This window comes from Rosa rugosa, chromosome 2, assembly GCF_958449725.1.
Source record: "Rosa rugosa chromosome 2, drRosRugo1.1, whole genome shotgun sequence".
NCBI lineage: Eukaryota > Viridiplantae > Streptophyta > Magnoliopsida > Rosales > Rosaceae > Rosa > Rosa rugosa.
Genome location: NC_084821.1, coordinates 68,156,534 through 68,183,305, shown reverse-complemented (window position 1 = coordinate 68,183,305; position 26,772 = coordinate 68,156,534). Strand labels below are relative to the sequence as shown.

General features: G+C 38.5%; 4 protein-coding genes and 1 long non-coding RNA gene across 8 annotated transcripts; 3 read left to right on the top strand and 2 right to left on the bottom strand.

Annotated features, from left to right (window-relative positions):
• The first annotated feature begins 9,520 nt into the window (after positions 1–9,520).
• LOC133729623 (uncharacterized) lies at positions 9,521–11,789 on the top strand. Its single transcript, XM_062157181.1, has 8 exons — positions 9,521–9,702; positions 9,803–9,892; positions 10,303–10,362; positions 10,463–10,502; positions 10,591–10,684; positions 11,088–11,147; positions 11,228–11,319; positions 11,413–11,789. Exons 1-8 carry the CDS (start codon positions 9,608–9,610, stop codon positions 11,503–11,505), a joined length of 624 nt encoding a protein of 207 aa, XP_062013165.1. The 5' UTR covers positions 9,521–9,607; the 3' UTR covers positions 11,506–11,789.
• Positions 11,790–11,888: 99 nt separating this feature from the next.
• LOC133729624 (protein LOL2) lies at positions 11,889–13,957 on the bottom strand. 2 transcript variants are annotated; one of them, XM_062157182.1, is made up of 4 exons: positions 13,807–13,957; positions 13,242–13,349; positions 12,542–12,651; positions 11,889–12,167 (listed from the first exon to the last, which is right to left on the bottom strand). In XM_062157182.1, the coding sequence occupies exons 1-4, from the start codon at positions 13,892–13,894 to the stop codon at positions 12,096–12,098; spliced, it is 378 nt and encodes a 125-aa protein (XP_062013166.1). In that variant the 5' UTR covers positions 13,895–13,957; the 3' UTR covers positions 11,889–12,095. The 2 variants fall into 2 exon arrangements, with proteins under 2 accessions (XP_062013166.1, XP_062013167.1); XM_062157183.1 differs by having other exon boundaries at positions 13,242–13,343; positions 13,807–13,916.
• Positions 13,958–14,900: 943 nt separating this feature from the next.
• On the bottom strand, positions 14,901–21,765 carry LOC133729622 (DNA-directed RNA polymerase II subunit RPB2). The gene is made up of 25 exons (XM_062157180.1): positions 21,389–21,765; positions 21,072–21,293; positions 20,700–20,990; positions 20,413–20,610; positions 20,247–20,311; positions 20,066–20,152; positions 19,869–19,989; positions 19,722–19,766; positions 19,502–19,639; positions 19,269–19,341; positions 19,093–19,169; positions 18,902–19,009; positions 18,700–18,816; positions 18,276–18,431; positions 18,090–18,194; positions 17,851–17,976; positions 17,665–17,742; positions 17,472–17,567; positions 17,254–17,369; positions 17,102–17,171; positions 16,957–17,010; positions 16,723–16,869; positions 16,200–16,499; positions 15,609–16,031; positions 14,901–15,488 (listed from the first exon to the last, which is right to left on the bottom strand). The coding sequence occupies exons 1-25, from the start codon at positions 21,632–21,634 to the stop codon at positions 15,372–15,374; spliced, it is 3,576 nt and encodes a 1,191-aa protein (XP_062013164.1). The 5' UTR covers positions 21,635–21,765; the 3' UTR covers positions 14,901–15,371.
• Positions 21,766–22,223: 458 nt separating this feature from the next.
• On the top strand, positions 22,224–24,327 carry LOC133733489 (uncharacterized). 3 transcript variants are annotated; one of them, XR_009857735.1, is made up of 6 exons: positions 22,224–22,586; positions 22,718–22,798; positions 22,948–23,091; positions 23,180–23,341; positions 23,787–23,844; positions 24,204–24,327. It is a non-coding gene; the product is annotated as an uncharacterized LOC133733489 (long non-coding RNA). The 3 variants fall into 3 exon arrangements; XR_009857734.1 differs by having other exon boundaries at positions 22,229–22,586; positions 23,209–23,341; XR_009857736.1 differs by lacking the exon at positions 23,787–23,844 and having other exon boundaries at positions 22,231–22,586; positions 23,209–23,341.
• Positions 24,328–25,668: 1,341 nt separating this feature from the next.
• On the top strand, positions 25,669–26,758 carry LOC133733718 (CASP-like protein 1C2). Its single transcript, XM_062161363.1, has 3 exons — positions 25,669–25,907; positions 26,011–26,113; positions 26,200–26,758. The coding sequence occupies exons 1-3, from the start codon at positions 25,753–25,755 to the stop codon at positions 26,434–26,436; spliced, it is 495 nt and encodes a 164-aa protein (XP_062017347.1). The 5' UTR covers positions 25,669–25,752; the 3' UTR covers positions 26,437–26,758.
• Positions 26,759–26,772: the final 14 nt, after the last annotated feature.

Here is a 26,772-nt window from a genome sequence, read left to right as displayed (position 1 = left end):
AATCAACTATTGATATGATACATCATATGAGAATGTCTGTCTAATTAGAAATGAGCGAATTGTATAATGGACTCGGATATAAACAAATAGAAGACCATATGCATAACTTTGTGTAATTCACATTGCATATAAGATTTTGCTTTTGTTGATGTTTGTAGGCTTTTGTAACATATTACTCTCACAAATATTGGAATTGGTAATCTAGAAAAGTCTAGGTTTTCCAATTTTGGGGTTTAAACGAAGTTTAATTACACCTACTACATGTCTTATAGTAAAAAGTTTGCCGGGACTTTCATTTTCTAGTAAAAAAAAAAAAAAAAAGATAACAAAATCTTCTATTATCAAATTTATGGGTCAATTGTTAATTTCTTATCCCACAAGTAACTACTAAGATGATGGATCCAAATTTGGTAAAATCCATCAAGTAAAAAAAAAACAAAATGCATTTCTTACACTACAACAAATGTGAGCAACAGCCACATTTGTATTGCCACGAACTGGAGGAAATGTGGAAATTGGGGCAGTTGGTGTTCAAATCTTCCACAGACAAGCACCAAGTGTGCGTATGTATTATTTTATAATTGTTAATACTTTCTTTCCTGCAACCAAGTACACCACAGGACCCAAGCTTTTATTTGAATTCATATATTTTCATTTTTTATTGATGAGTGGGTGTTTATAAATTTTATATTGAAGTTAATGCCTGGCATTCATTTCTTTTTCTCTCATCTCTCCTCTGTTCTCTCATCTTCTTCCTTCTCCTTGAGCTCACCGAAGCCATCAATCCATCTCTCTTCTCTATTCTCATCCCTTCCCTTCCCTTCCCTTCAGTTACATATTTAAATGCTGGAAATTATGTTGGTTTCATCTTTTCCCTTGCTTTTTAATTACCTTGTTTTTGTTGTTAGTGAGGAAGTGGGTGGATTCAACGCGAATGTAGTCGTGTATTCTCCACCTCCTAGATCTGGGACCAACTCAGCAGCAAAACTATTGTTCTTATTAGCTGTATGATATCAGATTTAGGAAGTCTTGTACAGATCAGATTCTTTGCTCTGTAGATGTATTCAGTTTGCTTTGATGTTAATACAACCTGTTTGATTTTGAAGGTCACAGGATGCTGAACGCCCAGCATGTGGAACTCCTCGTATGATCAGTGCGACAATTGAAGGCCTTGCTCGGTTGGCTTACGAGTTTCTGACCTTGTTTCAACTCCTAGCAATTTGCTACAATTAAAGTTTGTTCCATTTCTTTTAGATCTGTACAGTTGTAAATTGGGCCAAAAATAAACACTGAGTTTTTAAGTCAAAACCAATATCCAATGGTTTGCTCTGAGTTAATTAACTCCCTCTCTGTTTTTATGTATGCAAGGATCGCTGTCACGATGCACCCAAGTTAAACCGGAAGAACCTCAACCAGATCGACCTCATCAGATGCTGGTTTCAGTGTTTCAATAAAGTATGAGTCCTATGCCTGTCATCTGTAATCCAAGATCTCGATCAAGTTTCATCACTTGAGTAGGAGGCTGAAACCATGGCAGTGACTGAACCCAAGAAGAACATCATTCATACCGATCATCATTGAACCCATCCATCCCCAGAAAGATGAAATAAAATGAATAAGATCAAGATATCAGCCTTTGGGCCTAGGAAGCCCCTGACAAAGTCAAAAAAAAAAAAAAAAAAAAAAAGATATCAGCCATTCATCCAGGAAGACTCGATATTGGACCAGAAGGAATTAAAAGAAAAAGAAAAAATTAAACAATTATAATAATGATCCTACCCATATTGCTGTTGTTACTTGTTAGTGGTCCCAGGTGTCAGAGCTTCTTCAGAGAAGTCACACACAAGTAAATCGAGACTATTAAGGGCAAAGCCACCCCTCTACAGAGCACTGACCCTATTAAACGTGGCTGCAGTGTGGCTATGGGTGTTAGACACGCACATGTGTGTCCTTTGAGGTAATTTTGTCACACATGTGTGTGTGGCTTTTGCCCATAAATGTAGTGGTGTTAGTAGTTACGGATTTCTTACTTAGGTATGACACTGCAATAGTTGACAGTTACAATGGCTTAAATTATAGTATAGTCCGTTATAAAATCACTTCTTAAGGTTCTAGAATGAAAATGAGTTTGATCAACAATATATTACTATAAAACATTAGCAACTACGTGGTGTAGCTGTTTCAATTCATCTAAGATACCCAATTATTGCAATAAACTGACACAATAATTCATTAATTTTTGTACCAAAAAAGAAAACCATTAATTATTTTCCATATATGGCTAAGAAATTGAAAAAGGAAAAGAAAAGGCATAATTCAATTTTCAAATGAGTCCCCAAGATCAACAAGGGTCCATGTAAAAAAAAAAAAAGCTCTCGAGAACCCTAAGGCTTGCGGCGGCGAAGGCATCTCCAACCCTCATCCGGTGGCTCTCCGGCGTCTCTCTGACGTCGTGGGGATGCTGCCGGACGGGCGACACATGGTCTAAGCCCTATGGGATCTTTGCTTGTGGTTTTGATGGTGGTATCTGTACCTATTCGGATCGAGGCAACTTGGGGCTGGAGGCTCATGAAGAGGAGGCGGCTGGGTTTCTCTCCTTACGGCAATGGCTTGGTTTTTTGCTCCAGACAACGGCGATTGTGCGGCCTGTGCCGGGTTCTGGTGGATTCGAACGGTGGTGCAGATCGTACCTCGTTTCTGGGCTGGACGTGTGAACGGAGGTGATGGCGTCAGGCGGCGACGGCGTCGGGAACGAGGAAGTCGGGTGGCGTTCGCGTCGGGCGGCGAGGGCGTCGTGGAGCTCGAAGGCTCTGCACTGTGGAGAGATGATGGGCTGGGCTTCACTGTTGGGCCGTGGCTGCGTATCCCTCTTGGGCTTTCAGGCATTCTATTTTGCGCTGTGGTGTTTTTCCCTAGGCCTATCCCTATGTTTTTAGTTTATCTATTTACAATAATTTCCTTGTATTAGGAAGCTAAGCATTTATGTGCACCAATGTCTCTCTAGCGTTTCTGGAGTAGTACCGAAGGAGGATATTCGCTAGTTCTACGTATTGAATGTATAATGAGTAGGACTATATGTACGTACCACTTGTGGGTACTACCACTAGCTTCTTGTCTGTCTATGTCCTTAAATGACAGCGGAAGGGTATGTAACGGCCTATTCTGGCTTATGATGAATATATTATTTCGCCTAGGGTTGTCAATTCCGACACGACTCGAAACCCGCACGAAATAAAGCGGGTTGAACCCGCACGATTAAAAAGCGGGTCGGCCGTGGGTCAACCCGCCATGACTCATTTAATAAATGGGTTGGCCATGGGTCAACCCGCCAACACGAAGTGAACCCGTATAACCCGATTATGCTATACTTATTCTTGAAATTTTGGACGTTGGGAGTATTTGATCATATGATTAGATAATTTGAAATATTTTGCTTTATAATTATTAGATTTAATTATTTATGAATATATAAAATTATTTATATTCTTTGTCTTGTGGAGTTTTTAGTGAATTTAATCAATTTATGCATTTTTTTAGTTAAATGGGTCGTATTATTAACCCTTAAATGAATCATTTTGTCTAACACGACACAACCTATTTGTTAAATGAGTTAAGTGGGTTGGAAACGGGTAACCCGTTTAATAAATCGGTTGGCTTTGGGTTTAAATTTTTGACACGATTATTAAATGAGTTGGGTTTGGGTTTGTATTTTGCGACACGACAAATACCTTAACCCGACATGACCCATTGACAGCCCTAATTTCGCCCCTGTGGCATTACTAAAAAAAAAAAAACAAGGGTCCATGTATTGCAATAAACTGACACAATAATTCATTAATTTTTGTACCAAAAAAAACAAAACCATTAATTCTTTTCCATATATGGCTAAGGAATTGAAAAAGGAAAAGAAAAGGCATAATTTCAATTGGGAGAATATCACAAATGGTCACTCAATTTTTACATATTCGACACTTTGGTCACTCACTTTTTAAATATATCACTTGGGTCACTCAACTTTAACTCTGTGATTCACTTTAGTCACTTTGTTACTTTTTTTCATTAAAAAAAAATATTTGCCACAATATTAATGATATTTTCGTCAAACCAATTGTGAAAAATTGAGAAATCTGTATTACAACGATTGAGAGAAGTGATTAAAGTGAGATTAAATGCCCCTTAGGTGACTAAAGTAATTGACAGAGTAACAGTTGAGTGACCAAAGTGATATATTTGAAAATTGAGTGATCAAAGTGTCGAATGAGTCATAATTAAATGACCATTTGTGGAATTCTCCTATTTCTATTTTCAAATGAGTCCCCAAGATCGAGAAGGACCGGCGGCTCAAGAGTTCTAAGAATGGTCCTACACGTTAGAGTCATGCGAGAATAGTAACATGGTAATAAGGCCCACTAGGCCCATCTGAGCTGTCCTGATTGAGAAATTAAGGTCAATTATAAGTGCGTATACAAAACTACACCGGATTGTCAATTGTAGAAAAGAAAAAAGGGAGAAACAATAAGAAAACAACAAAATCGTGAGATTTGGTTGGAGAAGAAAAAAGTTCTAGAGCGAAAGGACTTTGGACTAGAGGAGGAGTCTTAGACTCTTAGACCACTGGACTAGTGTAGTCTCCAAGCTTCAACTCCATATTCCTGCTTTGATTTTAATTCACTAGTTTTCTTCACTGAACTTTCGCGAGGTTGAGAATTTGGAAACGTAAACCTTTCTAATTTTTCTTTCTCATTTGTAGAAAATGAAAGTTGACTACGATGTTTGCTTTTGAGTTTTGAATTTGTTTTTTTGGAGTTAGATTGCCAACCTAAAACTATAAGCCTAACCAAGTTGGAATTGAGCTGATGCCTGCCGGCCTATTCACTTGGGCTAGCATAAGGTCACATCCATGCACTAACAAGTTGCAATTGGACCGACGCAGCCCGTCATTATCTCTCTCGCCGGAGCTTCTGTCCATTGCAGCCTTGGTCTCCGAATACACTGCTCGGCAACCGATGTTGGACCGCATGCGATGTGTTTTCTACGTGAAGGATGCAGAGTGTGATAAAGTAATTAACACGATAACTTTTGTGAGTTTTGTCCAAATGAGTAATATCTTTCAAGCTTCGAATAGACGAATATAACACAATAAGTATAATGATAATATATTATAGCTTCGTTATGTACAATATATAACAAAAAAATACTTTATATTTTAGAGAATTGAATGCCTCCTACAGTTTAGATGTGCAATACACGTTTAAAAACTCAAATCCCATCTTTAAAATAACGTATGAAATCGACACTTTCTAAACATCATAACACAATGTGTTCATTCTACTTGGAAATTTGTTGAAAACAATTGTAATTCAAAGTTTCAACTCATTTTAATTTCATCTTGGCATGGTCCTAAATTTTCGTAGTTTTAGGTGAATTACGTACTCACAGCCACGGCTATATATATATATATATATATATATATATATATATAGAGGCGGGTTCTGAAGCGGATGTCCGCAACCCAGAAAAAGTGTGGACGTCGCTCCTCCAGCCTCGATCGGGCAGCGACGGTGGCATTTATGTTGCCGGACGAAACCAGGCCACGACGTGGAGTAGTTCAGAAGCGGCTAGACTCGTCGGCGAAGGGTTTGAAGTCGAGCTCGATGGGCTTCCATGGTTTCCGGCGAGCTCGCCGCACACCGCTGAGTTTCCGATCACCTTCGCCTTCACCGCTTGATCGAGGCCGTCCGGGATGTCCATAGGGTGCGTCTGGCACCCGCGGCGCAGCGATCGCCTCCTTCCCGACACCGGAGAAGGGACGTCCGCACTTTTTCTTAGAATTTTTTCTCGTCCAATTAGTACTAGAAATTGGTGCTCTATAAAACCACCTTTCAAGGATTATTTAGCCAAAGAAAAACCAAAGTTCTTTAGAAATCTAAGAGTACTAGTTGAGAAATCTAAAGGTTGGTGCCCACAGTACCTCTGCTCCCTTATCTGTGCATCATCTATCTGAATAATGGGAATTAAGTATGGGTTCACAGATATTTTCCAGAGTAGAGAGATGGGTGTATTTGGGTCCAGACGCTTTGCCCGCTGGTTCTCTTCTAATGAGAGTATTGTCAACCGATTAGGGTTTTATCAGGAATTAGATGGGCATAATATTGAGAGTGCAGTCTCAGCAGCATTCAACTCCATAGGCAACCTTTTTGTGTCAGGTGGTGATCATGCAGAAACAAATTATTGTTTGGGACTGGGAATCTAAAACTAGAAAAATTCTCTTATGATTCTGGCCACTTCAGATTAAATGTTACCAAGATGATGCCTCTCAGTGATGATAAGAGAATAGCAACTGGTTGTTGGGATCAGTGGCGGACGCAGGAATATATATCACTGGGGGCAGGTTTTGATCATGCAATAAAAACCAATACCAGTAAAACAATCACCTCCTCCTTGCTCACCAACATTTGATTTGAACAGATAGCAGCACAAACAAAATGCAGCATCTTTGACTACTCTATATTCTAACCAATTAGGGAAGTCATTAAACCAATCAGAGACAAACCTTCGTTTCCCTTCTCCGCCCTGTGTTTGGACAAACTGATGATTTCTAGGCTGACAAGGACCTCTTAGCAGATACTCTCTTCTAATTTGATCCCTAAGATTGGGATGATAATCTGAAATTTTAGTTCTTTCTCCAGGATCAGAAGGAAGATTAGCCAAATCAATTTCTACCCGACTCTGTTTTGATCTTTCACTCTCTATGAGGGGTGATGATAACTCATTTGATGTTCGTTTAAAGAATCTCTCCATCTTTAATCTTTCACAACTGCAATTTTCATAAAAACAGAGTAACTTAATCTAATCAACAAAGTCATATATTTGGGAATATATGAAAGTATATATGAATGATAGAGATTTGGTGAGATGCACGGTTGCATATGTCAATATATATATATATATATATATATATATATATATATATATATATATATATACACATACATACATATATATTAGAAAGGAAACATCTCTGGAAGCTCAGTGGGGGCAGGTCAGTTGCATATGTCAATATATATATATATATATGTGGGCAGGTCAGTTGCATATGTCAATATATATATATATATATATGTGGGCAGGTCAGTTGCATATGTCAATATATATATACATATATAAAATGCTCAGTTACCAAATGTCAAAAGCTCAGTGGGGGCAGCTGCCCCCACTCGTCCCACTGTGCGTCCGCCACTGGTTGGGATGGTGAAGTGAGGATAGGTGAAATCTTGGAGGATGGTCGAGTTCATACAATAAACTTGGGTAGTTACGAGTATGGGGTTCGGAGGCTCGCTGTTGAGCCTGGAAACCCTCATATATAGTCTTTATAGCTGTGGTGAGGATGGCTTCGTTCGACAGTTTGATCTGCGAAGCAGTTCTTCTAGAGAACTAGTGCAATATTGCTCCCGGCTGTCAAAGGGAAAACAAAACCCGCGGCAAATGGCGTACGTTGAGTGATATAGTAATCGACCCAAGGAATCCATATTATTTTTGCATATATAGGAGGTACCGATGCATATGCACGTGTCTATGACATCCGAAAAAATCAGCTCCAGGGAGATGAGCCAGTGGACATATTTTGCCCAGACCACCTGGTTGAGACGAACAGGAGTAATTGGGTCCCTGGGTATTGGCTTACTCCAAGTCAGGTGAACTAGCTGTGAAATACTATAATGATCTCATTTATATGTTCAACAAGAATATGGAAGACATTGGCAATTAAGCCACAGGTTTTTCTTGTACATAGAAATAGAGACATTATAACAGGAGTGAGCTTCCTTGGCCCAAATGATGATTATGTCATGAGTGGGAGTAGGTGTGGCCATGTTTTTATTTGGAAGAAGATCGAAGGGAGCTAGCTAAAGTAATTCGTGTTATCAAGCTAGGATACATCAGTTCAAATTGAGCCTCTTACAAATTTGCCTATTATTAATTAATTGCAACTTAATTGTCGTGGGAATGAACGTCGTTCAGTAAATGTAAATCTCTGGGCTCCTTCCACAAATGATGATCATTCCCTCAACGTAGAACAACTTATGGAGTCCTAATAGGAAACTAAATGAAAGCAGAGCCCCCGACCGTTGTTTTTGCCCTGAACAAGAATTTAAGATGCGGAGATTCAGGCGCAGCAGCCAATGGGAAGATATTTCCCTAGAGCAGGACGCCTCCTTGCTCATTGTCATTGGAATTGTAACATTATCTATACTATTATTAAGAGAAGAGGCTTTGTTAGCCAAAACTGAAAATTTTGACAGATTTAACCTTAAAAGATTAAAAAACTTTAAAAATAAATTAAATCACAATGATAAATATGACAATTATAAAATAGATTTTTATTAAGAAAATTAAAAAGAAATGATTCCACAACCTCCACTTTTCTCTCCCACTATTTTCTCTCTACAATAACTACTAATCTATTTCTTCTGCAATAATTACTCACATTTAAAAAAAAAAAAAATGAAAACTTTTCGATTGCAGACTAGTATTTGTTTAATTGCTGTAATATTATGTCCCTCTCCTTTTACCCCAGACATGGGATGCCAATTATCTCTGTACTGTAGACAATGTTTTGCCTGATTCGTACTTGGATGATGTGATCAAATGGTTACCATCTACCAATGGCATTTATTCGGCTGCTTCTGCTTGGGAGTCTGCCTTGATGTGTAATGTGTTTTGTTTTTTTGTTTGTTTTTTTTAATTTTTATAGCAAACTTGATCGAGTTTTGTAGGTTTCTATGGCTAGCATTGCAGAGTCTCGACTCTCGACCTTTTTCTCTCTCGCTGGAGCTTGTCTCCATTGCGGCCTTGGTCTCCAAATACAGAGTGCTCGGCGATCGATGTTGTGGGTTCAAAATCAACTTCTCTGCAAAAAAATTTCAATTTTTATTTTCACATTCTATTTGTGAGAGATGCAAATTGTAATAAAACAATTAGCATAATAACATTTGTTTTATTTAGTTGGAGAATGATTAATATATTCCAAGCTTCAAGTATGACATATATATTAAATACGATAATAACATCCTGTAACTTCGCTACAAACATACAATAACAAAAATCACTAAAAATTCAAATCTCATCATGAAAATAATGCAAGTAGTTTTACCAAATGCCAGTGTTTTGACAATAATCATTTAACAACTTAATTATCCAACTATGTCAATAAAAATTGGTCCTATGCCCCGTCTCATAAGCTCTAATTTAAAGTCAAAATAAATTTTTGTTACTTACACTACGAATCGAGACTTTCTAAACATCAAGCCAATATAAATTTTTCACTTGGAAGAACCTAAATATATTCAAAAAAAAAAATTAACAAAGTCACAAAAATTAATATTATTCAAATTTCAATTTTTTTTATAGGCGCAAAAATTACAAAATTTTGATTAATTACACAATATTCTAAAAGTCACGGCCACGTCTATATATACTAGCTTCACTATTCAACCCTCATTTCAAAATTTTGATTAACAGAGCCAAATTTTGAGCGGGCGCTTCTCTCACTCAAAGACCTTCTTCAACCTCCAAACCAAACGCTAGAGAGCTCCAAACCCTAGCAACCATGTCCACCGCCAAAGCCACCACCAGGAAGAGGCGCGCGGCCGAGCCCGACCTCGCCAAATCGGCCAACCTCGATCTCGATCTCGACCTCTCCAGGTTCGTTTTCCTCGAATTCCTTCGTTTCTTTTGGCTTTCGCTTATGGATTTGGCTGTGGATGTCGTTTGATTTGAGAATCCGGTGGAATTTTTTTTGCAGTGATATCAAAGGAATCATGTCGGCTCTGCAACAGATCCGAGAGAAGGCGCACAAGGACGGCCTCAAGAAGAACGAAGAGACCATTTCCAGGTCAGGATTCGAAACGTTTCGCTCTTGATTTGACTTTATTAGCTCAGAAATTCGAAACTCTAGCTTTTTTGAGTAATTCCTTTACTGATTTGCGTATCAATTCGAATTTGTGTTCGTTTATCCCTCAATTTTCAAGTTCCGTTTCCAAATCCCTTGCTTTTTTGTTTCCGTGCGTTTAAATTCTGATAGAATTGATGATGTTGAGTTCGTAATGTTAGTTCAAACCTGCTTAACAATGCCTTGGTCTTATATCAAAACGTTCAAATATCGATGAGGTTTTGCTTGCAGTTTCGGTTCATGTAGGATTTAAATCGAGATAACTAAATTGAATCAGGCATAGGTTTTATTGATTTTGCTTTGGAGTTTCTGAGTACTGTTTCATAGTTACTATTTCTGTGTTTGTGTCACAGTGTGGCTGCTGAAGTCAGGTCTGTGATTGATGAACTGAAGTCGAAAGTTGAGAAGGACAGGTAAATGAAAAGTCCTAGAGCTCACTTTGTGTGGCTGTTTGCTTTAGCTGGTGAAATGTGTGTACTAACTAGGTGCTTTTGCATTACTCCTCACTGTCAGGCAAAGTTTCGCGAAATCACTTTCAAAGAGCTCAAAAGAGGTTTGTGGAGAATCTGTGATGGACTGTTTTTCTGATTGTTTAGTTTGATTGAATTTTGCTTTAGTGAGTTATTTGAGTGTACACGCAGTGTGAGAATTGCTTGAAGACTGAAACTACCAAGTTCCAAGCAGTTTACGAGAAATTCTGCAAGGATCAAGCGAACCATCTACAATCCCTGAAAGGTATTTCCTAGCTTGTAGTTTAGTATTCAGTATGGATTTCTGTGCAGGTAGATTGTGGCTGCAATTTGTGACAATTACAATTGGATAGGTGATCCGGCTACCAGTAATTGTGATGTTCAGTTAGATAGTGACTTGTAGTTTTTGTATTCATATAGTTATGTCAGTGAGTGACAAATTAAGACTACCAAATCTGCAATGAAGGTCTTGCAATGATCAATTATGATAGAGTTGATTCCATTAAGCATTGTTATTCTATTTCCTCATAAGGATTTGTTTCTGTTGAGTCATATTGCATCGATGGCATCAAGCAAATCAGTGTCTTGTTCTTGCTAGCTAATTGAATAAGGATATGGTTGATTACAATGGAGTTAAGAGCATGTTTCCTGTTCATGTCATTTGACAGGTATCATTTCAAACTTTGAAGAAGAGAAGGAAAGGCTATTCACTCGATATGAGCAACTCAGTAAGCAACACAACTTCCCTTGCTGTTTATACTGTATAGGGAAGTATATTTACTCTAATGTTGTGAGGGGCTGATACTAGGAAAGAGAGAGAGAACTATGATATCAGAGCATGAAAAAGCTTGCACCGATAAAATTTCCAAGTTAGAAGAGTCTCTGAAAAAGAAGAAGCAGGTACTGTTTCTCTCAGATCTCTCTGTATATCTATCTATGTGTGTGATTTGTATAAACATGTCTTGAATACACATCTTCTGTTTTCCAACTCAGGACAACAAAACTTTCAGCGTTTTGAGGAAAACTCTTGGTTCATTTCTGGACGATGATGCTTCAGATGAAGAAGGCGTCCCACTTGATGATTGAATTTGCTTGATAATGCAAATAGATAGTAGTACAGGCATCCTATTAGAGCGACTTGGTACTCAAAACAACAGTGGAGTAGTTTAGTTTCGGGCTTACTTATTTCCGCCAAAAGATTCTTAATCTCTTGAACAATTTCTATATGGCTTGGTATATATATAGTGCTGCTATAGGTAAGAAATTCTCTTTCTCAAGTTCATTATGGTCACTATGGCAGTGAACCAAAGTACTCGCTGCTGACAGTTCCTAGTAGTTATGATCTAATTGCTTTGACTTTCAAGAGTGCATATCTCTTCGTAATAGCAATTACTTAAAACCTAATTTCACTTTTGCATAGATGGAAATCACCTTTGTTTCTGTATGTGACCTGTGAGTAACTTTTCAACTGATCAGTTAACATATGTCAAATCCGTCCATCGAAAATATTTCAGAATTATTCAACAAACTAGTTTCAGATAGAGTACCACATTCTTTAAGAGAGAAGAAAAAAGGATTACACTAATCAAAATCAAAGTTTCCGAAATAAGAGTGATACATTGTTTGATTGACTTTCCCTATATACAATTTGCACATATGTGCCTCATATAAGCTGCTTAGCGAACAGAATTGGATGGAGGAGTTGGTTGTCCTTGTTGAACAGACCATGGAGGGCGCATGTTGTGATCCTACAGAGAAACATTTCACATCAGTCATAAATATGAACAATGCAGTTGGATTCTGATCCATTTGCAATAACAATATCCTCACCAAGCAAAAGATAGAACTTCAAATCCCGTCTTCTTCTTTTATCAAGGAAACCAGCCAGTACAAACTATAAAGAGATCTTTATGGAACTAAAAGTTGAATCTATACTAGTAGTTTAAATAGTTTATAGTTTTACATATGAACATATAAAAGGTGTGTCCATATAATACTGAGTTTACCCGCTAGAGTTGTCCTGAATCTAAACCTATTGGAACTGATACTTACAAATGCATTAATAACAATCAATATGTTATGACATTGCATCTATCTCTTTGAAAGTAAATGGTTCACTTACCCTAACTTCTGTCACAAAACTGCACGAGGAACACCTAACGGATAGAGCTCCATATGGGTACATCAGCAGCGTTGTACAACTGCCGCATTTGACTTGGCCAACCTGATGGGCTGATAAAAAGAGATGAAGTCAAAAACTAGACCGTATTGCCATAATGACAGTTAATCACCATACAGCACACTTTGAAGAGTCTAAAATGGAGCTTTACTAGAGAGACAATAGGTTATGAAACTGTGATAATTGAAACCAACATGATACACCAGACAAGTAGAAGAATTCAAAACCCATGCATGAGAACTGTATACTATGGAATATCAATTTAGACCTCAATCAGCTTAAAGTCGAACACTTTACCAATTGAACCCCATGACTGAATTTTAGTCTACTAACATTACACTAAGCACTTCAGCATTGCACACCAGAAATGAAACTCGGAAATGACAGAGCACATTTTACAAAATGCATTGACAGTAACCCATTACCACTACATATATTGCAAAACAGGCACTCCCAGGGATTGCTCAACTCAACATATCAGATCAACTTCTGGCAATTCGTACGGGCTAGAATGCAAAATGACCGAACAGTAAACAAATTCACAATACAGTGAGAAGAACCATTACATTTTGAGCTAAGGAAATGAAAGAATGAGACTGAGAACAATAACTGATAACCAAGTGAGAGAGGAAGAGAGACAAACCTTCTAGCACAAAGTTGACAGTCTGACAGCATGAGCATTGAACATGCTTGGCTCCTGGTGGGTATGTAAGCAGGCGGCGGCAAGATCCACACACCATTTGAGCTATTTCTACATCAGAAATCCACAATTACAATGTTCACCATGTGAGCTTTCACAATTTACTAAACCCGAGAGCATTAAGGGTCTATAGAACATTCCAATATAGTACTTTCAATCAGGTAGCCATACAGCATGATAGTTTGAATCCAATTCTTTATGCTGATAGCAATGTATTACAACCCAATGGACTCTCACTTGCTTCATTACCAATAGTAGTAACTCTCACATTCTCAAAAAAAATAGTAGTAACTCTCACACTATATTTCCATAAAAAAAAATATATATAAAAAAATAATCCCCAATCTATAAATTCTTTGTTGCTATCATATATTGAAAAGAAGTACACAGAACTTTTCAAGTTTCATATATGAGAAAACCCAGATGAGATGAAACCCAGCATTCAGAACAAGAAGACAGTGTTGACAAGATTGCATAATCGGAGATAATAAGTTGGCTGAGAACTGACCGGAAAGTGGTGGCGGTGGTGGTTGTGAAACGATGGGTTGGGCCTCCGGCGGTGGCGCTTCGTCTACTTGCTGCACTTTGGTCTCCATCGTCTCTGTCTCTATGAAGTTGCAGACAACAATTTAATATGTTTACAAAAACGACGCGCCGTTTCAAGGTCTTGGGCCTGAAGGAACACGGGCTATTTCTACTAGAAATATTGGGCCTCAGTGAACACCGGTCTTGACTATTTGGGCCACTTTGGCACGACACACGGGTCCAGTTCTTGAAAAGATATACTAAAAAACTTATTACTTTTTTTTTCAATTCAGAGGCGACTTTGTATTTGTACATACAGAACTATCGATAAGCTGCAACATCACCAAAAATGGACTCCCATCCCATATTTGATTAATGTTGCTATTAAACAGTCATATCACTCTTTCAACAGAAAGAATAGAGAGAACAGAGAAAGCCACAGCATCAGATACATCTAATAGTGCATACCTCAAAATTTTCTTTACCCCATTCTTCTAAACATTCCAAGGTTGGATATGCAGCTAAATGGTACACATTTCAGAAGCTGCCCCAATTATCCAAAGATTATCTCTTAAGTGTCATATTTTATGGCTACCACATTCTACTATATTCAATAGTATATGCAATATTCAATCTTTGGTCTTAGACTCTTAGTGCCCCTAAACCTGAGAGCACCAAGAGTCTAGGAGTCTAAGACACTAGCACATTCGAATATGGTAGTTTCAATGAGGTAGCCATAAAATATGACAGTTTGAATCCAATTCTGAACACTGATAGCAGTGTATTACAATCAATTGACTCTTGCTTCATTATCAGTAGTAGTAACTCTTAATCCCCAATCCATAAATTACCACACAAAGTTAAAGAGTTTAGCAATAAGCAAGCAATAACAAATCATACATTGAAGAGAAGAATACAAAACTTTTCAAGTTTCGAGTATGAAAAAACCCAAATGCAATGGAACCACGCATTGAGAACAAGAAGATGAGATCAGGAGTACAATGAAAAGGCTGTATAACACGCACCTTGTTCTAAATTCTTTGTCCAGGTGAGATAAGGAATACATTTTCATCACAATTGCCGGAAAAATCTTTTTCTTTCACTTTCTTGCTCAATAGTAAAAAAAGTAGATGAAATGGAATACTTCTCCCTACAACTCATCCGTAGGAAAAGTCACTCTTTTTCCTTTCAATGTTTCCAGTATATCCATGATTGAAATATTTTCTACTAGTAGACCACAGACACCACATTATAATACAAGGAGTCGTATATTGATTTGATATAGCGTTGCTAAACACAGTCCATTACAGATCACAATATTGAAGTGAGACAAAAACATTGCGCAGATATGCGTAAGCTAAACAGTGTAGCAACAGCTTCTCCCTTGAACCACTAAAAAAACCAGCTCTTGGAGTCTTCAAATTTTTTCATTATGACGATTCCAAGTATGAACTTCGCAATTTTAACTGCAGACATGTTCCACAGTAGGCAGCAGCCCATCAAAAGTTCAGAAAATGAACTGCATAAGTCTTTTTGCAGTCTATCATATCAGGCTCCTTTTTTCTTTTCTTTGATAGGCTTGACATCCTTTGTGAGCATTCTTGGTGCTATAGCCATGGCCATAAGCTCTTGGAATAGCAGCTTGCAGGCATAAGGAATGTGAACCTGCATGTGGAGATAACATTAACATCTGATCGCAAAATCACAGCAATGTTTGAAGTGTAGGACATCCATGTATGCAGAGAGAGAAAGGCATAGACTAGACCATAAACCAGAGAGACTCACCTGAACAATATCAGTTTTGTTCTTACAACCTCTGCACTCGAATGAATTCTTCTTGAGATTTGCAATAGCTATTAAACCACAACGCTCGCAGACATGAACCCTATAGGCATCACTCTGATCAAATAATCTCTCTTTAAGAAAGTGAGCAGCACCGTGGGCAATCATGCAATCTCGTTCCATCTCTCCAAATCGTAAACCACCATCACGAGACCGTCCCTCAGCAGGCTGCCTTGTGAGGATCTGTACAGGACCCCGACCACGAGAATGGATCTTATCATCAACCATATGCTTCAATCTCTGGTAATATGTCGGGCCAAGGAATATCATTGCACTCAGTCGCCGACCAGTGTGACCATTATACATGGTCTCAAATCCCCGCATTTGATACCCACATTTGTGAAGAGCTTTGCTAATATTGTCCACCTGACAAGAAAATAATAGCACATGAGAATTCCACTCCTACAACCTATATATGACTGTCAACAGAAGGTGTAACAAAAAGTAAACTTGCAAAACTAACATTTGGCTATGGAAGGTACTGAACAATATAGAAATTTACAGAGGCATGATTGAAGAGAAAGTGAAACTCACAGTCACATCCGTAAAGGGAGTAGCATCTCCTTCCTTTCCCATGTGTGCTGCAACCTTCCCCATGATACACTCAATAAGCTGACCAATGGTCATTCGGGAAGGAATAGCATGAGGGTTCACAATAATATCAGGGGTGACTCCTTCTACAGTCCATGGCATGTCTTCTTGTGTATATGTCATACCCACCGTCCCTTTCTGTCCATGCCTACTGCTAAATTTATCCCCAATCTGTGGAATTCGAACAGACCTCACCCTCACTTTCACAAACCTCAACCCATCAGCATTGGTAGTCAATAAAACCTACAAAGTATAAATCAGAAAGCAGGTTTCAGTGTTGAAAGATGCATAAAGGGAGAAAGGAGGGTAATAAAAATAGTGCCAAGAAGCATGTACTTGGGAGTGTTGGATATTCAACATTGTATTAGGTCAAATTATATTCGAGTCTCGGAAATAGACAACACAATTTTCTATTTGGAGATAACTTTTCCAAACATAAGAGAAAAGTCATTTTAATAAAGCATACCTGGTCCACAATCCCAGTTTCACTGTGCCGTAAGCTTATACTATGGTCACGTCGTGAGTAACGCGAAGCAGCTTGCCCCTGAGCCTCCTCTGGAGCAATGGGAGTGGTCTTCCCTATGATAACATCCTCACCTGAAACCCTGGTTCCCTAAGGTGATTATAAAATAAGAAAGTTGGTTAGAAAATATAGTTTAAGGTACCAGGTAAGAAAGTAAACAAATTTCGATGTCCTTACAGGAGGTGCAAGACCATCATCATCCAATTTATCATAAGAACCATGCCTCATACCCTGAAAGCCATATCAAATCTTAGAATAGCATCCAGCAATCACATGAGCAGTAGCAGCAGAAACATAAAGTACTCCAAAAACAAATTCTCACCATCGTATTTGCTCTGTCTGGACGTCCAAAATCTTCTTTGACAAGGGTCCCCATCTTTTTTTCCTCATCCCTGTCAGCAAAAGTTGATGATGCAACACAGTAGAATAATATGAACTACATGTCCTTGCAATAGGTGTTAGAGACAAGCTAACCTATAGGAGCGGAAGAACAGTGACCGGAAAAATCCACGATCTATAGACGATTGATTCATAATGACAGAATCTTCCTGATTATAACCAGAGTAGCAGGAAATGGCAACAATGGCATTCTGAAACAGAAGGGTAGACAGGAATCATTACCAGAGTGAACTTAGGAAAGAGAAAAAAACATAGAAAAGAAATGAGAAACTAAAAGAAAGAGAGATATTTACAATTCCAGCTGGAAGTTGCCGGAAGTGAAGATGCTCCATGGCTCGTGTAGTGACAAGCGGCTTCTGAGGGTAGTACAGAACATAAGCCAGTGTATCCTGAGTGGACCAACAAGGTGAGTTAACTTTTTTTTTCTAGTCAACTGTAACATACAACAACAATACATAATTTACAATGATGAGAACCAAATCATACCATTCGGAACTGATAATTGGTGACATAAATTCCCATAGCTTGCTTTCCCATGGCAGATTGATATGTATTACGTGGAGACTGTTTACAACAAAAACAAATAAAGTCTTTCATTAAGAGCAACCAAACAAAATAACAGATGGAGTAATAAATTAGTATAACATGTAAACCAGTATAAGAAATACATACCTGATTATGATCAGGAAATGGTATAATTGAAGCACAAACACCCAATATAAGTGACGGGTGAATTTCGCAATGAGTGTAAGTGTCAGAATATGCCTCCTCAGGGTTGAGCCTTGCTTGTACAAGATCCTGGTACAAGTTTCACAATTGAACTTGTAAATAACCTCTATTTTACAAATTACAAGCCTTATTTTTGTTCCAATATGACATCAATTGCTTTTTTTCCAAAGAGTACTACTTACATTAATTGTCATCGAAATCATAGTGGTCTCCTCTTCTTCAGTGTCAATGTATTCTATAAATCCTTTTGCCACGAGATCATGCCAGCCACCGTCTTCAGGGTTTTCCTGAAGAAAAAGAAGAAGAATGTAAGAATGGAGGGATGTAATCACTGAAGAAAAATATGTTGAAGATTGCAGCTAGCTCACCCTCTGCTGCAATGCATGAATATCTTTCTTCTTTATAAGCAGCCTTTGCTTGTCCACAATGAATAATGGACGACTGCAACGACCATAATCAGTATATATCCGCAATTCTTTCAGACGGATATCTCTTACAACCCCAACTTCAGTATTGACATCCACCTACACACGCATGACATTTACATGAGAATTTCATAAGTCGTGAATGGTCCAAATTCTGCGTGCATGCAATTAGGATGTTTGGGACGGTTAAGAACAATGCACAAGAATATGAAGATAGAAAAGAGATGAGGAAATGGTGCAACTTATCGAAGCTAAGATAACAATACAGCTAAAGTTTTGAGTCTCACTATTGAAGTTTGAGTGTTGTTTTGGCACCGTACCTACCTAAATTATACGTTCAAGAAACAAAAACAGAAGGGTCACTCACCCGCCGCCTTAGCTTCCTTAATGTTCTCACCAACATTTCAGGATCACGATGTATGCCAACCCAGCAGCCATTAACAAAAATCTTTGTGGCTTGGGGAATAACAGCAGGGGAAATTTCCTACAATAAAGATACACATATAAGTAACAACAGAAAGAATACAGAGAACAGAGAAAGCCAGCATCCACAATATAATAATGCATACCTCAAAATTTTCTGTACCCCATTCTTCTAAAAATTCTAAGATTGGATATGCAGCTGATCCCACAGTTATGTAGACCATCAATGCAAGGTTCTTTACAAGTCCGCATGCCTGATGTAACAGATAAGAATTTAAGTGTCACATACAAAAACAGATCATTTTCACATTCAGAAATTTTAAAGTACAATACTTACCTGCCCTTCAGGTGTCTCAGCGGGACACATCATTCCCCACTGTGAATTGTGCAACTGCCGGGGTTTGGCCAATTTCCCTGAAAAAAGAAAGCTCCATTCAAGGGAAAGAAGACACAATAACAAGCCACAAAATATAACTATATGTATATACCAGAAAAGCAAGAAAGTAGTTTTACCTTCACGCCCTATGGGAGAATTTAGCCTTCGCAAGTGTGATAATGTAGATGCATATGTCAAACGATTTAAAACCTGTTACAAAAATGGAATTGCAGTGCATGAATTAACTACATTTTATCCAAGTGATATACTTAATTCTAAGGCCTTCACAACCTACCACCCACCACCCTTAAACAGGCTTAGCATAGAAACAACCTTAGCAGCAGCAGAAACTAAGACTAATCTTGATTACCTGCGACACTCCAGCCCTTGTCCCAGCTGCATTTGCTTGCCCCCAGTTTCCAGTAGCAAGTGAATATTTGAGACCACTGGTAATGGTTTTTGCTTTAATTGCAAATTGCAGGTTGACATCCTTTCCATTATCAACGCACTGCACCATGCATGAAATGATTATGTATAGCCCAAATAAATAATCAAAGAAAGTTAAATAAGTCAGGATTAATGTAACTAACCTTCTGAACATAACCTTTAACATCCTTGGTCAGCTTCCTGAATAGCTGCAAAATATTTGATGGTAAATTTTTTGAGAAGGCAATTAAAAAAAATTAAGGATGTAACATATTTCATATGATCTCCATATTACACCAAAAAAAACTTACCGATCTAAACAAGCTTCCGAGTAAGGGGCCAGCAAGATCTAGCCTCTTATTTCCATAGTGATCCCTATCATCTTCTGCTCTCCGACCAAGTGCACACAGTAGAAGCCTGTGAATGATGTATCTACAAAAACAGCATATTTAGTACACAATTAAGAAGCCGCCCCAATGCTAATGTATAAATTACAAGTAAACCTTACCCAAAATAATATGCTTTCTTGGTCTCACAAAACTCCCCAACACCAACATGTGGAAGCATTTCCTTTTGAAGAATATCTCTCGCATACCTGTACAAAGGATGCACAGCATAATGTCCATGAGCAATATAGAAGATTATGCACAACATCTTGAGGTCCATGTAAAATTACTGAGTTTATATACCTTATCCTCTTGTCTCTAGGTACCCCAGCTGTTGCACCTCTTTTACCAATATAATCTAGTGCCACCTACAGTGAAAAAGAGAATAATGAACCATCAGACAGACAAAGAACAGAAACCTGTAAGCAGTAAACCATAAAATCGAATAGGGTGAGTGAGAAGAAAAGACCTGTTGATTCTGAATAACAAATGCTTCTTCCAGGGAAGGACGAAGCAACTCCATCATTTGCGTATCTGAAAAATCATAGCATATGTGCTCCAAAATGTCTTTGTCTGCCACAAATCCAAGAGCCCGGAAGACAATAATAATGGGAATCTCAGATCGAATATACGGAAGAGTAGCACGAATGTATTGTCCTGAAGAACCCTGCATTAAATGTAAACACATACAAAGTTACAAAACACATAAATAACATGACTCCTTAAACACAACAAATATCACAACTCATCCATTACCCCTTTGGAGCTCGTCCGGGAAAGCATACGAACGAACATGGTGCTGGGGGGTCGGTTTTGGGACTCCGCCATAGACCGTACCTCCCCAACATAAGCATACTTATTAGGCTGCCTCTTCTTGAAGACATAGACGTGGTTCGTGCTCATCTTCTCCTGAGCAATCAACACCTTCTCACTCCCATTGATAATGAAATACCCGCCTTGGTCATAAGGACACTCCCCCAGCTCCGTCAAGTCTTTCTCCGAATTCTGATACAATGTACAATAACTCGAACGGAGCATAATTGGGACCTGATACCAATACATAACAAAATCAGTAAACCCGAACTCACCCACAGCTATCATTAATACCAAACCATTCACATTACACACCTTTCCAATGAACACTTTGGTGAAATCCTGAGTCTCAGTCACTTCTTCACCATCATGTCCTTTCTTTATAACCCTCTTCGTCACATCCACATACAAAGGCGCCGAGTACGTCAAGTTTCGCAACCTCGCAGCTTTCGGAAACAGCGTTGCAGTCTCACCATCCGACTCAGTCATCATAGGCTTACTCAGATAAATCTGACCGAAGCTGATTTTGTATATAGTCTGCGAAACAGGCCACAAAATTCACTTCACATTTTTACATTCCACTCGCATTTGACGGAATTAAGCCCCAATTATAAACCCTAGAGGGACCTTACCTCAGCGAAATCGGGCTGGTGACCCGGGTTATGCTGCGATTCGGGTCGGATTTCGATATCGGCGGCCTCGTCGACAATCTCCTGCATTGTGTTCTGAATGAACTCATCGAACGAGTCCAGCTGCTGCCTCACTAAACCCTTCTCTTCGAAATAGGCTGAAATCACAGCCCACGCGTCTTCCTGCGTTATCTCATCTTCGTCGTCCTCCTCGTTGTACTGCTCTTCGTACTCCGGCTCTTCTTCCATGGCCGCCGAATTCGAAACCCTTAGGTCCGGTTTGATTTTCCGATTTAAGTTTGATTTTCCGATTTTTAGTCTCCGGTGAAGTGCGAAACCCTAGCAGAGCTATTTCTCACTACTCAGGTTCGTCGGGGTTTCAAAATGAGAGAATTAGAGGGGCGGAGAGGATTTATATAGTAGTGCCGGTACTAGTGCTAGGGGTATAATCGGTTTTTTGCTAGAGTCGGCTGTCCGTAGTTCGGTACCTTGTTTCCTAGTTTGGAAATTTTTTTTTTCCCGATCATCTTTATTAATCACATAGTTACTAACTTACTATTTACTACTTTAGTAGGTTCTAATCCCTATCTAGATCTTCATCTAGTAATATCGATAAAGAATGATGTTTCCTAATTCAACAGAAAAGTAGTTTGGTTATTTGGTTTATAGTAGGGGTGGGTTCGCGAAACCGAAAACCGAAAAAAACCGAGCCGAAAGCCGAACCGAAGCCGAAAAAACCGCACCGAAGAAAAACCGCACCGAAATGGGAAAAACCGAACTGAACCGAACCGGTTCGGTTCGGTTTTCGGTTTTTAGGGGTCAAAAACCGTTCAAAACCGAACCGAACCGAATTAAGCAAAAACGACGTCGTTTTGGTTATAATTCTAAAACCCTAATGGCCGCCGTATAAATACTCAACTCAATCCCTCATTCCCTCGGTCAAGTTTTCAGTCCGTCTCTCCCGAGAACTTCTCTTTAGCTCGGGTCTCTTCACTTCTTCAGCCTCTTTCTTTCTCACATGACTCGCACACCGATCAGATCTCTCGCACACCGATCAACATCTCATTCTTGTCGTTCTCCCTTCCATCGTTCTCTTTACCGTTCTAAGCAGCCATGGCCACCGCTGCGTTGCTCCGATCTCTACGACGTCATGACCTCGCTTCAGCCCGTCTGTTCCTACTGCTTGCCGAAGTACCGATCTGTACGTCTTACTCCTTATCTCAGATTCTTTCCATCTTTTCATCTTTTCAATCTCGGTTCTGATCATTCAATGTTTAGATCTGCTTTGGGTTTATTCGTCACTGATTGTTTTTGTATGTTTGATGTGATTAGAGGAAATGAAATCGATGGGTGATGTCATGGTATTTGAGTTACGAAGCCTGGGACCTTGCACAATGTTTAGTGGCTCTGCAGGTTTGATTTTATTTTCTGTGATGAGTGTTCATTTATGTTGATTAACAGATCCACAGTCTAGTATACTGAATCTGATAATTTTGGGGTTTTTCTTCTGTGACTCTGAGCTTATGTTCAAAATGATTCATTTTCTTTTGTTTTATATTTAGGTCTTGATGCCCAGTACTCCAGTAGAATATATCTACTCCATGCAAACCAATGAATCTAGATATTGTACATGTTTGTTTGGTTTTGAGGAGGAGGTTAAGAGTTCATACTGCAGTGGGGTTTTTCTAAAACAATCGAACTTCAAGGTAATATTTTCACTCACTTGCTCACTTGAAGGTCAGCTCTATTGTGGTATAGGATTAATCGACTATTTGTTTTATTATTCTTGTTCAGATTGAGAATTCATTTATGATGCTTTTCAGCCTGTGGAGTTCATGTGCAAAGGGGATCAATTTCTGTACCCAGCAAGAGAATGAGATTGATGTACCGTATTATCAAAACTTTTAAGGCATTCTTCACGAGCTCTGATCTCATGTTGCTTGTCTTTGACCACATGTAAGTAAGTTAAACACACTGGTTTTTGTGGGGGCAGAGTGAAGTTTTTCAGATATTTTACATTGTTTTGGCTTTCTTGTATATATTTGGAATTGGCGTGTAGTTTTGCTATTTGATTGTGCATACTCATCTTTTTGCCATCACCATAAGTTCATTGCCAACCCCTATGTCCTGGACATCTTGATCCACATTAAGTAACAATATGAGTGGTTTGCTTCTGCAATTACTTCATGATGCGGGAGCATACTTCATATTATATTAATAAATTTGTCTAATTACTAAGAGCTAGTATGTAAAATGCAATCACATTTTTTTTTCCAGGTTATTGTCTTTTAAACCTGAGTTAGTAATTGTATTTATGATTGCTATCATTTAGTAAGTATTCCTAGTTCCGGTACTTTTTCTTTTCTTAAACTCAAGCCTTGTGTTTTTTTATCATGCAAAGAAAAACTAGTAGAGGAGCAGAGCTGCATAGGAGTTTTGATGCTGTGTTTGCTTTAGAGGTATGTTCTTGCATGTTCACACAATTAATAAAAAATAAAACTGACCTTCTGGGGAGCAGATTTGTGTTCATATTGTTGGGTTTGAGTTGTTTTTGTGACTGAGAGGGGCATTAATCAGAGTAACTGTTGACAATGTGCATCTGGTCTGCTATTAAAGTTGCTACCCTTGACTTTGCTTCACCTTATTTTATTTTTAAAAAGTAAGTTCTGGGTTTTGATAGAAACGTAGAAAGAGTTGCCCTTTTTGTTTAATCTTCATAAGCCATCTTGTACGAAACTGTTATAGCTCTTAAAGCATGTCAGTATCTTCTTTTTCGTCTAATGTATTTGGGCTGAAGCATTTTCGTTTCACTTTGCAGGCAACAAGAACCAATTATCAAAACTTTCCAGCTGTTTAGAGGATATATTTCTAGATAATGTTTTTAGCTTTTTTTCTTTTTTCTTTCCATATTGAAATGGCTCCAATGGCCTTGATTTGTTCCATATTGAAAAGGCTCCAATGGCCATATTGAGAAGGCTCCAATGGCCTTGATTTCTAATTTCCTAGTTTCTAATGTAATTTTTGTAAGTATATTGGTGAGCAAGGATCCTAAAATGCAAGCTAAAATTGAAAGGGCCTTGAACATCAAACAGGCCTTAAAAAAAAATTGATTAAATAGTTTTTATTTAAAAAAAAACTGAACAGGACCGTTTGATTAAATAATTTTTTATTTAAAAAAAAAACCGAACTGGACCGGACCGAACCGAACCGAATGGTCCGGTTCGGTTTTCGGTGTTGAAGTTTGAAAAATATAAAACCGAACCGAACCGAACCGAAGTCTAGTTCGGTTCGGTTCTCGGTTTTGGCCTAAAACCGAACCGAATCAAACCGAACCCACCCCTAGTTTATAGTTTCATAGTTAGATTTTAAACTTGTTTACAAGTTGGAGGAGTTTGAAAACTGATATTGCTTGTGATATGATAGTGGCAATTGGTGTTTACTCAATTTGCTCGCAAACTTCAAAATCCAAAAATTAGAGAGAGGGATTTAATTTCATAGATACATCTTGACTAAGTACCATTTGCATAACAAAAGTAACTCATTTTTATTTCATTACTACCTAGAATATGAAACATTAGGATTCAAGAAACTTTAATTTTCAAACTAAAAATAACAACATCTTTTACTAGGTTTTCTTTGAGTTTGAGCTTTAAGTGGTGAAACCGTAAAACATATATCACCAAGTATGAGATATTTAGGACATAACAGTCTGTATGGTGAAATGTGTAAGTGTGTTATTGTCTCTATAAATAGATTTTATTTTGGGCCATGGGCTTGGTTAGGGCCTTAATAGTAAGCATGTTTGTTTTGGGCTGGAAGCCCAATCTGAGGGCATCAAGCAAAACGTACACACAAAGAACTTGGACATTTTCAGTTTTTCACATGACATGGACTCTATAGGAACGATGATCATGTGGCATACATGCATGCCATCACAAAATATGGATGGATCATAGTCATCATGAATACCACATGCTTACTCAATTTGTATTTAGGTGATTGGCTTATTTGTATGTAGCTACTTCCTACCAGTTCCAACTTTCCAGAATATCCAACTTCAATCAGAAGCCGTTTAATTCAAGCCTTAAACCCGGCCACGTGGTTAAATCTGCAGATAGCTTGGACCCATTTTCTTTGTAAATTTGTTTTAACTAGCTAGCTAAGCTCGTTTTGGTGTCATAATCTCATAGATCGATCCTGCCAGAAAGCATAGATAATTGGTCTTCCTGCACTTTATAGGTAACCAAACCATTATTGTGTTTGAAACACAAAGAAAACAAATGCCCCAACCCCTATCTTGCTTCCTAACACAACCATCTTTATAAGCTGAAGCATTTGCTTCACACTGCTTCATTTGACTTGTAACAATGATCACCAGCTGGAGGATCTTCACCTTTCTGCTCAGGCTACTAGCCTTGGCTGCAACTCTGGTTGCCACCATTGTAATGGTTACAAGCCATGACTCTACAAATGTCTTGAACTTAACGTTCAAGGCCAAATTCAGCAACTCACCAGCTTTCAAGTGAGTGTATAGCTAGCTTTTCTGTAACCCTTTTCGCAGTTATAGCCGTGCTATTCATAATCTCCATCCTAATTGTGTTCTTATCATACCATATATGTTATAGGTACTTTGTGGTTGTGGAAGCAATTGCCTGCGCGTACAACCTTGTCATTATGTTTCTTGCTTCCAAGGGCTCGCTTTGGCGCTTGGTTATCATCCTCGACGTGGTAAAGTGCAGAGAACAAAAATCCCACATCTGAAATTTCATCTTGACTCGTTGTCTATTAGTTTTATTTAATTTGTACTTGTGCAGGTTGTAGCGGTGTTACTTGCTTCAAGTGTGTCATCGGCCTTGGCAATAGCATATGTGGGGAAGAAAGGAAACACGCACGCTGGTTGGCTTCCGATTTGTGGACAAGTCCCAAAGTTCTGCAAGCATGTCACTGCTGCTCTTGTTGCTGGCTTCATTGCAGCAATCCTGTATTTTCTTCTTGTTATCTATACCCTCTACACTGTTCTCCATCCTCTATTTGTTGTAAGTAAGTCTTGATTTAGTAGATAGCAGAATCTGTCGACATTGCTGCAAACCAAAAAGAAATATCATCTATATATACCTTACATCTTTTCATTAAACAAGCAAACTACAGGGAGACATAAACCTTCTAGGCTAGAGTCCTTAAACTGTTGTCCAATCACGAAACACAAGGAAGCATGAAGGAAACAATTTTTAACAGGCAAGTCTGTCATTAAACATATTCTGGAACGACAATGCCTATATATATTTCCTTATTCGCAAATCTTGTAGAGGAAGGAGGCAAACTCTTCTGTTGGTGATCAGTAAAATGAACGGCACACAGCTTCAAAACTCAGGGCAATATCCTCGCAA